This window comes from Trypanosoma brucei, chromosome 8 (assembly GCF_000210295.1).
Source record: "Trypanosoma brucei gambiense DAL972 chromosome 8, complete sequence".
Classification (NCBI taxonomy): domain Eukaryota; phylum Euglenozoa; class Kinetoplastea; order Trypanosomatida; family Trypanosomatidae; genus Trypanosoma; species Trypanosoma brucei.
The window spans coordinates 1,347,286-1,361,204 of NC_026741.1; the positions used below are offsets into that span (position 1 = coordinate 1,347,286).

At 50.3% G+C, this 13,919-nt stretch overlaps 6 protein-coding genes across 6 annotated transcripts; all 6 read left to right on the plus strand.

The window, feature by feature from the left end:
* Positions 1-79: 79 nt before the first annotated feature.
* Positions 80-3,226, plus strand: TbgDal_VIII5130 (hypothetical protein, conserved; the record flags this gene model as incomplete). Its single annotated transcript, XM_011777547.1, has 1 exon — positions 80-3,226. The coding sequence occupies one exon, from the start codon at positions 80-82 to the stop codon at positions 3,224-3,226; it is 3,147 nt and encodes a 1,048-aa protein (XP_011775849.1).
* A 630-nt stretch (positions 3,227-3,856) lies between these two features.
* Positions 3,857-4,705, plus strand: TbgDal_VIII5140 (PPIase, putative; the record flags this gene model as incomplete). Its single annotated transcript, XM_011777548.1, has 1 exon — positions 3,857-4,705. The coding sequence occupies one exon, from the start codon at positions 3,857-3,859 to the stop codon at positions 4,703-4,705; it is 849 nt and encodes a 282-aa protein (XP_011775850.1).
* Positions 4,706-5,169: 464 nt separating this feature from the next.
* On the plus strand, positions 5,170-8,484 carry TbgDal_VIII5150 (hypothetical protein, conserved; the record flags this gene model as incomplete). Its single annotated transcript, XM_011777549.1, has 1 exon — positions 5,170-8,484. The coding sequence occupies one exon, from the start codon at positions 5,170-5,172 to the stop codon at positions 8,482-8,484; it is 3,315 nt and encodes a 1,104-aa protein (XP_011775851.1).
* Positions 8,485-9,682: 1,198 nt separating this feature from the next.
* On the plus strand, positions 9,683-11,278 carry TbgDal_VIII5160 (coatomer delta subunit, putative; the record flags this gene model as incomplete). Its single annotated transcript, XM_011777550.1, has 1 exon — positions 9,683-11,278. One exon carries the CDS (start codon positions 9,683-9,685, stop codon positions 11,276-11,278), a length of 1,596 nt encoding a protein of 531 aa, XP_011775852.1.
* An 850-nt stretch (positions 11,279-12,128) lies between these two features.
* On the plus strand, positions 12,129-12,284 carry TbgDal_VIII5170 (60S ribosomal protein L39, putative; the record flags this gene model as incomplete). The annotated part of the gene is made up of 1 exon (XM_011777551.1): positions 12,129-12,284. One exon carries the CDS (start codon positions 12,129-12,131, stop codon positions 12,282-12,284), a length of 156 nt encoding a protein of 51 aa, XP_011775853.1.
* Positions 12,285-12,733: 449 nt separating this feature from the next.
* Positions 12,734-13,573, plus strand: TbgDal_VIII5180 (hypothetical protein, conserved; the record flags this gene model as incomplete). The annotated part of the gene is made up of 1 exon (XM_011777552.1): positions 12,734-13,573. The coding sequence occupies one exon, from the start codon at positions 12,734-12,736 to the stop codon at positions 13,571-13,573; it is 840 nt and encodes a 279-aa protein (XP_011775854.1).
* Between the last annotated feature and the right edge of the window lie 346 nt (positions 13,574-13,919).

Consider the following 13,919-nt stretch of genomic DNA (forward strand, 5'->3'; position numbering starts at 1 on the left):
GGGACGACGGGACCTAACCATCGAAAGGTAACGGGCGACGGGAGGTGCGACAGGGTTTAGTTGACACGTTGAGGGAGCCATGCTCAGAACTCGCTTGTCACTTGTCAGATTCAGTTTCCCACAGAGCACATTACGCCGGTGCTTCACACGGGGAAGCGAGGCGAGGAGGCCCACTTGCAACGGTGCACTGCCGAATACATGCCACTGGTCATTGTTGCGACACAATAGCAATGGTAGCGATGCAAGTAAAGGTTCGGCGGCGATGGAGGAGATAGCACCAGAGATGGTGACAATAGAAATTCTACCAGTGGAGGGGGATTATCCCCTCCAAACTGACGGAGACTGTGACCGCAGCGGTGGGAGTTCGCACAATAGTCGCGGCAGCGATGGCACGACTGGCGGTGTGGACGTTGCATCCAAACGCATGCAGCAACAGCAATATTGGGATGTAACGAGCATCGATCACTTTTCTAAGAGCCGGGTGCTAAACTACGTCCGCCGGACCGGTAATCAATCCGCTAATGTTTTTGACATCAGTGAGGAGCAGATGTTTGGGAAAACGGTCTACCGCGCGCGGTGCAAACTGCCGCTGCCTGCTCCGCATCATTTATACCTAGCTGAAGGCGTAGGTGAGGATGAGCGAGATGCGGTATTACTTGCTGCAATGCACGCGGAACGTGTGTGTGATGCGTTGGGTGTTCCGCTTTTCCGTCTACCACTCATGCAGAAAAAGCATGCGGATAATGCACGGCGGCAGGGGCGTTATGCACCCATACCTGGGGATCCCATCAAACCGGAGAATACAATTACACCACCACCTCTGCGGATGGTCTCGGTCCCTAACTGTCAGGCGAAGTCAGAAGTAAAACAGGTCTTTTCTTCGTCGATTGCCGAAGCGGAAATTATCAGTGATGACGGCCCACCTGGTGTCCGTTCTTCTTATGCAGCTGGAAGGAAACTAGAGTCTGTAAGAACAGCAGCACCTGCATCTGGCAGTACTCTCCCAACTGCTGTTGCCGATAATAAGAAAAAAGAAGAGGAGATTGAGGAAGATATGGATGGAGGGAGCAGCGAAACTTTATACCACACGACAGTGCACTACCCATGGCTCACCCCCAGCGGACGAGAGGGTATTGGAGATGGAGTAACGGGGACGGTAGCGGGATCGATGAGTATTCCCCCGGCATCTGCCGCCTTTGACCCGACAGAGGGTGGGCTGTGGCAGATGGTTAACACAACTTCTACTCGGTGCTCCCCTTCCCCAGATGCGCTGTTGTTGCCGTGTGTATACGAGGCAGCAGCACACGGGCGAATGAAGGATCACTTTCTTCAACAAGGAATGTCCCTCAAGGATCGCGTAACTTTCACCCATGTGGCCGTCGCCAATCACTCGACGCGGATGTACGTAGCGGAACTCTTCCTCCATGACACTGTAGTGGCGCGTGGCAAGGCACAGACAAAGGAGTGTGCGGAGCATCTTGCGGCTATGCATGGGGAATTGCTTCTGGATGCTCTCGCTCGACCTCTTTTCCCTCAGGACCCTGAGCGTCAAGCGCGGCACGCTGAAGCCGTCGCACGGTTTGGTCGTTGGGCCCCAAACCCCAAGACGGGTGACTTGCAACACCCGCGTCTGCACGACGTATTGCCCTTACCCCTGAAGCAACAAGTGGGTGGTGATGATGTGTGGATGGACCCAATGGTCTTGCGGCGCTGCGGTTACCAACGCAGCATGAGTGAGCGAATGATATCTTCACACATTGAAATCAATAACTACTGTGGGGATTACATTGAGGCAAACCCCGACCCCGCTCTGTTAGAGGAGGCACGGCGGGCGCTGGAAGTGTGGCAACGTGATGTTGCCCGCAATCCGCATCCCGATTTGTTTGTAATCACCCGTATGGGTGACCAATTCCGTGCGAGTACTCTACTTCCTGTCCCCAAGGAATTTGGCATTCGTGGGGGAAATGGAGTGGGAAAAACGATGGAGCAAGCGATGGATTTATGCGCCCTACATGCTGTGGATACACTCTGCGCACTTGGTGTTCCCCTCTTTACAAACCGCAAGAAACAGGAGGCATTTGTTGAAGCAAGACGGAAAAGGGGGCTCGTAACCGCGGACGTCATGGGAGGTTTGAAGCAAAAAAACGGGCTGGTCGCCATTATTGCCCCGTCACTACGATCAGAGGGTGATACAGCATCAGCGAACGCTTCGGTGGGGTGCGCTGTCGCCGCGGGTGGCAGCGATCGGGTGAAGAAGGAGAGACCCCCTTATTTGCCTGGTTACATGGTTGAGGGCAACCAGCCACGACCGCTGCCGCACATCTGCGATACGCTTCGTATACTACAACTGCGCATCCCGGAAGACTTCACAGTGTATGGGGAAGGGCTTACCGATGAGTCCATTATAGAGGTAGGCAATGAGGCGAAGGTATGCGTTCAGAATTACCTGAGACAGCATTTACCAAAGAATGCCAATGTGAATGCGTCTGTTTACATAACGGGCTATGGCAGGCAGGTTAGTGTTCACAATATTGCCTACCTTCCACTTGTTTTGCCGCGACGGAGAGAAGGTGCAGTAGGGAGGGGCAAAGTTGTTGGTGAGGACACAAGCACCAAAAATTCCACGCCATCAGTAGCAAAAACAGCGGATGGTGAGTTAAAAGAAAGAAAGGAATCAAAGGGTGCGGAAGGCGCCGCTACAACGTCGCTTTGTGTGACAGGCAAGACAGGAAGTGAAGAAGTTGAGTCGTCTCAGGTCCACAGCGGGGGGACGCAAGATGGGGTGGAGAACCCTAAAGAGCGTGGGGAACCAACAGAGCGTCTTCTGGCGATTGGAATTTCGCTTAAAAAGAAGGATGCAGAGAGAGTGTGTTATCTTCATGCTGTTGACATTCTCCGAAAGAATGGTGTGGATGTGCTCTCAACCTACCGTGCGGGGCTTCCACGCCGCAAGGGATTGCAATCACCAACACAATCTCCCTCAACAGCGGGAGAGGAAACGAGGGGCGGTGGTGGTGGTGCGGTGGCAGACGTAGCGACTTCAACCAAGCCCATGGTGAAGTGCAACGAAGAGTGTAAGAAGCCTCAAACTGGCGGGGAGTCGGGGCAGCCACCAGCACTTCCCAAGCCGTACATGCATAAGCTCATGAAAAACTTCATGGAAAGCGGAAAGCATTATACACCGCCAAAGCGACGATCATCTCCCAGTCCTCACTCACCCTTTTGAGGGGTGTGTTCACTCAGTGGGAGGAGGGTTTTGGTATTTACATGAGTTGTGGCAGGAGGAAGTGGTGAACATTATCGACGCCGCAATCCAACGAGTTGTTGTTGACGGTGACGTGCGCATCTTCTCCTCTTTTCAATCACATTATGATATATCATGAATGAGGATCAAAGCGACTCACAGACACGCACTTTTTTTTTCACAGAAAATTATGACGTGGGAATAGTGACGGCGAAATGTATGAAAAGGGACTAATGGTGAAGGAGAGGAGCCATTGGACGCAAGAAGGAATGTCCTCTTTGGTTTCCTCCAAGACACCCGTTACAGAAGTGGTGCAGGAGTTAAGGTCTGAAAATGCTCTTGCTGTTGGCGCGATGCCCCAGCCACTTAAATTGGCTACCGTCTATGTGTCCTCATCGTTCCAACTAACGGTGTCTCGCCGCTGGCTGTTTTTGCTTTCCCGGCTTTTTTGCAATACATGTTTGGGTGTGAGTTCGTGATTGAACATATATATATATATATTTTTTTTTCTGTGCGTCCTTCTCTTTATCTCCTACGAGGGAAACAAATAAAAAGGTATTGAGTGTTCTCAGCGAGGGGGCCGAGTAGCACCAAAGCGCCCAGTGGCCAATAATGTCCTTGTCATCCACAACAATCAACTGTCTTGGTTGCACAACCACACAAGGTTCAACCGCCTCCGGTACGCAGTATGTTAGCCACAGACACCGACTGCAGCGGACCTCCTGCTGGATGGAGCTCGCATGTTTTAACGGTTTCCCAGAAACCCCATCCCTCTCCGGGTCTTTAGTTCAGCAACGTCATAATTTGCTGGACTCTGTCAAATCCGCGGGGCCTCCGGGGCCTGTCTTTCGCGTGGAATTTGAACTTTTTGATGATGAATCGCCCAAGACTTGTGCGAACTTCAGGAATTTGTGCGCAGGGCGCACAACCAGCCGGAAGGGTGAGACATACTGGTTCCAGGGTGTCGTGCCTTCCTACCGCGGGACATACTTTCACAAGATTATTCCACAATTCTGCGCTCAAGGCGGGGACCTCACCATGCGGGTAGACAATGGCGCGAATCATTTGAGTAGCTTCGGTCGCGGTTGGTTCGCGGATGAGTATAAGCGACGGCGGATGAACGAAGTCGGGCTCTTGGCGATGGCCAACAACGGACCCAACAGCAACGGCTCGCAATTTTTCATAACCACGTCTGACTCAAATGAGAAGGCGCTCAACGGTCGTCACGTTTGCTTTGGCCGAGTGGTGCAGGGCCTGAAGGAGTTCATGCATGAGGTTGCTCCCTTTGGCGACAGTGCTGGCTATCCATCACGTTTTATTGTCGTTACGGACTGCGGGGAAGGGCCACTACCAGCTACGCTCGGCTCCACATTGCCGGATAAAACACCTGCAGCTGATATTAGCGAAGAAGGAGCTCGGGAAGGCGGGAGGGTGTCGGTGAAGTCCCCTTCCGGCGGGTAGTTCGGCTGAAAGGGATGCTCTGATTTTTCCATAATTGCAGGATATCACTTCCGTGTTTCCCTTCGTCCTGACTGTGACACTGTGGCGCATTGGCTTCACCGCTCAGGGTGCGGTGAAAATAGAATGTAACAAGCGGAAACATTGTGTATGTGCTGTCGGTGTTTATCCACCATGGCTTGATTTCTAATGTACAGAGGCCCCTGTGGATGGGTTGCAAAAGCAATTAACTATAGGCAAAGCTTGAAAAAAAATAATAATATTAATCAGTAGTAGCAGCCCGCCTTCGTTCTTACCCCCTTTATTCTCACGACCACGTGCATCTTCCATTCCTCTTTTTCGCTTTTTTTTTTTGGTACAGCAGAAGTAGGGCCTCGGTAGGAGGACAGATCGTAGCCAGGCGGTGTGCGGTCAAGCGAAACGCAGGCACCTACCAGATTTCAAAATACCCGTGAGGGTGTCTCGGCATGGATCCGCACCCAACGCCACTGAATCCCGATGCCACATGGGATGACAATGGCTTACTATTTACGCTCCTGATGGGTGTTTTTGCATTTATAGGACTCGGTGCCGTTAGTGCTTTCACAGTGTATGCACCATCGATGTGGTTGCGCCGTGTCTTTCGGTTAAATCATACTGCTGTTGTTCTTGTTGAGGAAGAGCCCCTTGGTGGTGATGTGGAGACACTCCAGGCTCCCGATGACAAGGAACCGCGATATCGGAGAGTTGGATGTGCTCTTCCTTATCCATGCTCACTGTTCGTTTTACCCAGTTGGAAGTGCTGGCTGAGTGTAGAGGAAGCAGTGGAGGGTCTGGAAAATGTTTTTAAACCTTTAGTCGATTCAGAAAGTGGTAACCCCGCGGGTATCGGCGACAACGCAGACGACAGGGGAAGCGCAGTGGGTGATGATGATGAGACGGCTCCACTTACTCGGGACCACATTTCCAGTGAGTACCCGGCCACAGTTGAGGTTGACATAGAGGGTGTTTCCTCTGGAAGTCCAGTAGGCAACGTGCCGTCCCGGACGAATAGCGCGCCAAAAACACCATTGGACCCGCATGTTGCGGTCTACCTGTACTTCCTGAAGTTGTTCTCGACCGTGTTTATCCTAGGTTCTTGCATCAATTTGTGGATCTGTGTCCTGGCGGGAACAGACGATTATCGGGAGAAGAGTATGGTAAGCATGGATGAGAAGCATTGTGGCGCGCAAGGGAGTAACAGAACTGGGTGCATGGAACTCATGCCGTACTGCCACTACACGGATGCAGACACCTGCGTTCCTGTGCCCCTTCACGGTATTTATGATCTGACAATGAGGAACATTACACCGAACAGCTGGCGTTTGTGGTTTGTGGCTCTCCTTGATATGGCGTTTTGTTTGTTTTTTATTGCGGCCATCGTCTATTACCTCCGGAAGGTGGATAAATATGTTGAAACAGTGATGCGACACCAGATGGAGTGCGCAGTTGGCCATCGAGTAGCGATTGTTGGCGGGTTAAAAGGGAGGGTATTAACGGAGGCGGCGTTTCGGCGACGCTATCTTCAGGAGGACTCGTACTTTGGTCCTAACAGGCGTGGCGTGAATACCTTTCGCTATCCAGTCGCTGTCGCAAATGCGCTCATGGGTGGAACACTGAGCGTTGATGACGGCGACACGTATCATCAGTATGATTGCGGCGGATTGAGTTGTATCTTTTCGTCTTGTTTTTTCACTCGGTACAAAACAACACGGTCAAACGCCGTTTTCCTGCAAGATGGGAGCGTTCGGCGCATGCTATTCCCACGTGACCCACCACCCGGTATGTACACCTATATGGACAAAACTGAGGAAGCGATGGAGGGCCTGCAGGAGGCCGTCGCCGATTACAAGGTTTTTCACAAGTTAGCGAATCACGTGAGTTACAAGAAGCGGCAGGAGTTGCACAAAAAACTGCTTCTCGTGCGTGCTTCTTTCCCGTTCTGTTTCAGCATGATATCCAAAGTTGACTACTGGAAAAAGGCCTTCATTGAGCGGGCAACAAAGCTGAATCGTTTTGTAGATGAGGTACCTGCTAGGAAACCTAAGGGGATTGCTTATGTTGTGTTTGACAATCCACTCGCAGCCTACGAGTTTGTAAACCTTTTTTACGCCCAGCACAGAGGAGCTTCAGGCACATGGGCGGCCATTGCAGGCCCCCCTAATGGCATAATCGAAATGAACATAACAACGAACCGACAAGTGGGCTGGGTGCGGCGTATTGTGGTCGCTGTGATATATATTTTAATGTTGCTGTTTTGGTCTGTCCCTGTCGGTTTTCTGAGTTCCATTGACAATATTTCCAAAATCCCCGGAATGGGATGGCTCTCTCGAGATTCTTCCAAGTTGCCTGAAAATGTACGAAGTGCTATCGCAGCCCTCCTACCGGTTGGTGTGCTCGCGTTGTTTAACATAGCACTCCCTTATATTGTCCGCATTCTTGCCATTGCCATGGGGGTAATAAACATGTACGAGCGTGAGGAGTGTGCATTACACCTACAGTACCTTTTCATGGTCCTTACTGGTGTCATATTTCAGGCTCCGCTTCAAAACGGCATGGAAGAGTTGAACCGCTTGATTACAGAAATATCGCGCGATAGCATTGCAAAGCTTTTCGTAACTTTTGTAACTCCGGAGGGAGGTTATTGGTACACAAAGGTTGTTATGGGCTTGTGTGTATCCACATGGGTTGCATTTCTCAACCCTGGGACACTGACTCTGGTTGTGCTACAGCACAAGCTGGCGAACGTGCAGCGTGTGTACAACGAACTCTTTGGTCCTTGTCTGTTCGAGTGGCCGCACCTGTACAGCTTCGATCTTTCCCTATTAGCCATGGGGCTTCTCTTCCACATGACTGTTCCGTTGCTTTCGTTTTTTGTTGGCATCTACTTCGTTGTGCGCTACTTTACGCAGCGTGGCATGCTGTACGACCGTTACCGCCCTGAAAATCATCCGCGTCAGGACTGCACCCCATTCGGTGCGGCAGGAATGGTTATTCGTGCAGCTTGTTGGTTGTATTGCTTAGGCGCAGTTGGCGGGGTGTTGTTCATGAACGAATTGGATCATTTGGGTGGACTACTCATTTGTTCTGTTTCGTTTACCCTGAGTGTGATCCTGTTGGCCTACACACACATCACAACTCGTCGATGGATCGCTACCTTACCTAATGCACGGAGACTCCTCAGGAACAGAGTACCTCGCTCAGTCCAAACGCAGTATGGCACCTCCCGCAGCGCCGACAATGTGGTGGCCCCTAAGTTACCTAACCCCAAACCACCAGCACGTGCAGAAGAAGAACGCAGGGAGGCTGATAGCGCCGTCACTTTCCAGGGAGCAACATTGCCTGTTGTACCAAGAAAACAGTATTCCATGGAAACGTTGGACTTAGCCTTCGACGGCGTCGCGGGTCCGACACATTGCGCGCCAACGACGTCACTCCTCTGGCAAAGCCGAGGGATGCAAAGCTCCCCGGTAGGCTCAGTTTGTAACCTCCAAGACCCTGACGGTACCGAAATGGAAGGTGTGGTTGAGTGGGATGCCGCACCTGATGCGGAAGACGATATGCTTTATCACAGAATGTCCCTATTGCCACACAATCCTAATGTGGATTCCCGCTACAATCCCAGACACCAGCAGCTTCAGCGCATAAACATCACACATGAGATTGAGCGGTTAGAGGAAACCATATTCCATGTGGAACGTTACTGGGACGCTCCGTACTCAGAAGTCAACCCGGAAGAATGTGGCATCATAGAACAGCGGTAGCAGGAGCTAAGTAGTGTTGCGCATGTGTGACACTTGCAAAGGTGATGGTAAAGGTCGCTGTTGGTGCTTTAAAAGAAGTTAAAGGGTAAAAAGAGCTCCGTAGCGCACGTACGGATACGATGGTGTTTACGGATTAAATGTAATGTGTGTAGATCTGGGTGTGTGTTTGGTTTGCCAACTGTAATGTGTTCCAAATTGACGGCGAATTAGTCGGCTACCTGCTTTTGCTACGAATGTGTTCGCATTGCTCTTCTCTTCATTTTTCTAGTGGAATGCTTTCGTTCCTTTACGTTTTTGATTTTTACTTTTTTTGTTTTCTTGGACACGCACACGTCCTCCTGTTTCTCTCTCTTTGGTTTAGTTTCCTCTGTTTATATGCTTTACTTCAGCCTTCACCGGTGTTTACTGATGTTTCATTTCGACCTCTCCGAGGCGAGGGGTTAGAATGGCTGGGGGAATATGTGACGTTCGTTTGTTCATATAAATAAAAACATGCGTCCGTATGCGTGTTTATGTCGTTGAATACTATTGTGGGTGGCGGTAAAGGTTTCGCATAAAGGGAGATGGGCAGGTGAGGGGTGGATGTTTAATGTGAGTGTTGTCGGCTGATGGGAAGACTGAAAAGTGAAGAAAAATAGAATGAATGAACTAAACCAAAGACGCAATCCTTTCTGTCTTCACATTTGTGAAGAGTGTAGTGGTTGGCTGTGTACAGTCATGTGGCCGGTGTTGAATTTGCACCAACCAATGGAACGAAAGGGGGAAAAAGGCATTACCATCGGCCGCCGCCCCCGGTTCGTAGTCCGTTGCAGTAATGAAGGAGGGGGATAAGAGAGGCCGCTATTGTTGCTTTTTGATGTAGCTGTTAACTCAATTAGCTCTTCGCTGAAGCGTTACTTGTTTGTCTGCTTGCTCCTTTCTTGTTTTGTCCATCACTGATGTTTGGTGTACAAACATTTGGCTTAGTTAAGCTGAGGGAAGGCAACCACTGGGCAGGTAGCTCAAAGGAATAAATAAGTGGGACAAGGGTGAATAAGGTCCACGTAACGAGGGAAACAAGGAAGGAGAGTGGTAAGGTTTAAACTCGAATTGAACGGGTATCCATACAAAAAAATACGGAAAAGGGAGAAATTTGACGCACTAACCGTAGCTTTAGTGGGGAAGAAGAGGGAGGAAAGGCGAGAGAAGAAAAAGAAAAATGACCGTTATTGTTGCTGGGATAGTCAACAAACAGGGGGGCATTGTCCTCTCGCGGCACTTCAACGACATCACTCGCGTTCGTGTTGAGGGCCTTCTTTCCGCCTTCCCTCGGTTGATGGAGGCATCGACTAACAAGCAAGTGACGTACGTCGACGCGGGTGCAGTCCGTTACGTCTACCAGCCACTGGATGATTTATTTCTTGTGCTTATAACCACGCGCAGCAGCAACATTGTGGAGGACCTCGACACGCTGCATCTCATGGGTCGCCTTATTACGGAGCACGTCGGAACAGTGAGCGAGGTGTTTTTGCAGGAGAAGGCTTTCAAGGTGTTCTTTGCTTTGGACGAAGTGATCGTTGGAGGCCGGCGTGAAAACACAACCACGGAGCAGATACAAACCTACTTGGAGATGCAGTCACACGAAGAAATGATGGTCCGAGAAGAGAAGCGGTTGCAAATGGAACGTGCGAAGAAGGACGCATCGCGTAAAGCGCACGAACTACGCGACAAACGTCAACGCGGACTGAACCCGTACACCGGTATCGGCTCAGACAGCGTAGGTTATGGCAGTGGGGGAGCAGCAGTGAGTGTAAGCCGACCCGCGGCTGAGGCAAGCAGTCGGATAGATACTATGGATGAATTGGGTCCCACTCGAATAGCTGGGATGGCGAGCGGAAGTGCTGACTCTTTGTCCGGCCGAAAGGTTGGCCGCGGCGGTGGTTTGGCGCTTGGGGTTGCGAGAAAAGCCGATATCACTTCACGTGTGCTGCAAGAAGCCGGATTACCGGTGGGTGCGGTTGCAACCAAACTGCCGGTAGGGGATGCAGGGGCTGCAGCAAAGGCACCGGAGTTTGATGGCCCAATCGAGGGTATTCACGTTGTCGTGGAGGAGAAAATTAGTGCTACCCTCGATCGTGATGGCGGAAGCGGTCCCGTCGATGTGCGCGGCGAGCTTTCCGTACTTGTCAACGACCCGCACCTGGCAAACGTGAAGTTGATGCTTTCTCCAACAAGCGACGAGTTCTCATTCCGTGCTCACGCTAAGGTGCACAAGGAAATATTCGCAGAAGACCGTGTCTTAGCGATGCGGGAAAACAAACCGTTCCCTGTCCACCAGCCCGTCACAATCTTACGCTGGCGACTCAACAACTCTTCCGGTGTTCAGCCCCCTCTTACGTTTTCTTGCTGGCCCAACGCTGGGAGCATTACAGTTGAGTATGAAATATCCAATGCGGATTTGGTTGAACAGGGATTATGCGACGTGCGCGTGACGCTTCCTCTACGTGGTGCGATCGCTGCTACGGTGGAGTCGACGACTGGTTCGTGTAGCACTCAGGAGGACTGTGTGGTGTGGCAGATCCCCCAAGTGAGCAACCATGTGAATGCAAGCGGAAACTGTGAGGTGGTACTCGCCGATCCCGATTGCGCTGCATCCGGCGCCGACGAAGTGTTTTTTCCGGTTGATGTTACCTTCAAAACGCGAGCAACCGCTGCACACGTACGTGTGCTGGAGGTCGTGCAGACGGAGAACGGAGTACCGGTGAAATTCACTCAAGAGACGCAACTCACTGCGGAAGGATACAACGTACAGTAACGCATTGCACGTCACTATGGATGCGCCTGTGCTGTGCATTTTAGAGAGTAGGAGTCATGAGCTGCAAGGATGGTGGGAGCGACAGGGAAGACACTGCGAATGGAAGTGTATAATGCTGATGCTTTCCTTGCAGATGGGAAAGAGAGGAAAAATATACATATATATACTTGTAAGGAAACCCGAGGGGTTTGAGGTTCTGTCTCGAGTAAGTGAGACCTGCGGGAAGCGTTGTTTTTAGAATATTGTAAGCGGGAAGGAGACAACTTTTTTCTCCTTACTTTCCCTCTTTTTTTTCTTGGGGGGGGGGGCTCTTCAGCTTTGTCGACTCTTCCCCATACTTGCTTTCTTTCACCACCTGGAGTAAAACCCTTATTTGTGTGTGTGTGTGTGTGTGTATCCTGCTACCTCTATCATTCATATGCATGGGTGAAAGGTTTCAACGCAGAGGTACTCTCTATTTTTATTGAAGTAAGCGGCGGTTTTGTTTCGTTGTTGTCACTCTAGTGAATACCTTGAGGTACCTTTCTCTTCTCCCGTGCTGTCCCAGTTATGTGCACCCTTGACGAAACTGCGTTTAAATATGCAACCCCCACACTACCGATATTCCAAATATTCGTGTTATATATTTTATTTCTATTCCCTTCATCTTTTTTTTCGTCTCTTTTCTCTACCCTTTTCATTTGCAACAATGTGTTGACGCTTATTGGTTCACGTGTCCATACTGTGTGGGAAAGAAGGGTTAAGTGCTCGACTACAGGTCCACATATTGACGTTTGTACGCCAGTATTCAAAGCCACCAAGCACAGCTTACGCGAAACACAGACACAAGAACCAACCAACAGCAAACAAAATGGGACGTTTCAAGCCACTCGCTATTAAGAAGAAGTACGCCAAGAAGCTGAAGCAGAACAGGCCAGTGCCGTATTGGATCCGTCTGCGTACCGGCAACCGCATCAAGTGGAATGAGAAGCGCCGCCACTGGCGCCGCACGAAGCTCCATTATTAAGTTGGGGTAATGTTAAGCTGTGGGCCAATCCATGAGGTGCGATTTGCGAAGTTTCCAGAGTGCGGAGGAACAGATAAGATCCAAAAGAAAGTACTCGACGAACTTGTGCGTTCATATACATGGAAAAGTCTCATGCACGCGTTGGACTACCCTTCATGTGTTTTTTCTCTTTTTTAATTATTTAATTTTTTACTGTCAGAAGATCGATTGTATGACCGTTGCCTCCATCATTAATTAATCTGACAAAAAGTAAATATATATATATATAAGCCATAAAAAAAATGCAGTGGGGAGAGGCGCCGACTCAGCGCGTAACCTCTCTACTTTTCTCTGTCTTGTTTGTGGTCTCCTGAAGGTTTACTCACTGTTGCCGATGACATTTTTCTTTCATGTTGGACATCCTTCCCATTGGAAGGAAAGGACAAGATAAGTGATTACAGAAAATTAATATGGACGCCACCAATTCGTGCAGGGCGCCAGTCCCCCCTTCACACGGACTGCAGCGCCGCCTTGAGCAGATGCTTCAGAAGCAGGTCGCCACAGAGGAGCGCATTGCACGACAGGGTGAGTTGATACAGCGCATAACGTACGGTTTCACCGTGTTGCGTGAGTATGCCACGCGCGCGGTCACCCACATGAATCTTTCGCTGCATGATTTATTGCTTGTGGAGACATATATTGAAATAGAACCGGAAGAGCAACAAACAAAGGCAGTAGTCACAGATGCAAGCAGTGCCGATGGGTCGATGTGCCTCATCTCATGCGAATCCTCTACCCAATCACTGGTTGAAGAGGCGAAAGAAGTATACGCTGCGTTTGTACGTAAGCGCGTGTTGGATGAGACCTGCCCCGAGCCGGACGCGGCCACGCAGTTCCATTCGCTCACTGCAGCATCCTTTTATCTTCTTTTCCCTCATCTTACCGTTATGCTGGAGGAATTTGTCGGCGCCTTCGCCAGCGCCACTTCCCCGGAAAGCTCCACCACAAGTGGGACTGCAATGACGCCGGAGTGGTGGGCTTCGCTGGGCCGCGTGATCCGTTTCATTGAGCTTGGCGTAAAGCACTTTCCCGAGGTGTTTGCGGGGAATGAACTTTTATCCCGCCTGCAGGTTTCCATCTCCGCGGTTGTGGAAAAAAATATTAGGCACGGTGAACAGAGCGGCATTGGTGCCGCATTGTGCCTTTCTCAACGGGTTACCGCACTACATGAGAAGATGCAGCACTTGAACGTGAGTGACACCGGAAGCGACCACAGCGACGGCTGTTGTAGTTTTTCACATGATTTATGAACGGTGCTTAAACGCGTGCAAATCCCTCCTCCCTTCTGCATACCCACACACACAAATGTCCTCTTTGTTATTTTTACTGGCATGCTTATTTATGTGATAGTCATCACTATTTTTATTTTTATTTTTTTATTGCTGCAGTGGTTTCGTTGATTGCAGATCAAGCAAATAGTTCTTTGCTCCTATTGGTGACCGGTCGAATGCGTGTCTCCACTGTGAAGGAAGAAAGGAGAGAGGGTAGCTAGTCAAAATCAGAGTCTGCCAGAGAAGTTTAGTTTAATATATTACACCTTATAATATACCATTGCTTTTTCTTTCATCTTTCGGCGGTGAGTCGTCTAGACTTCTC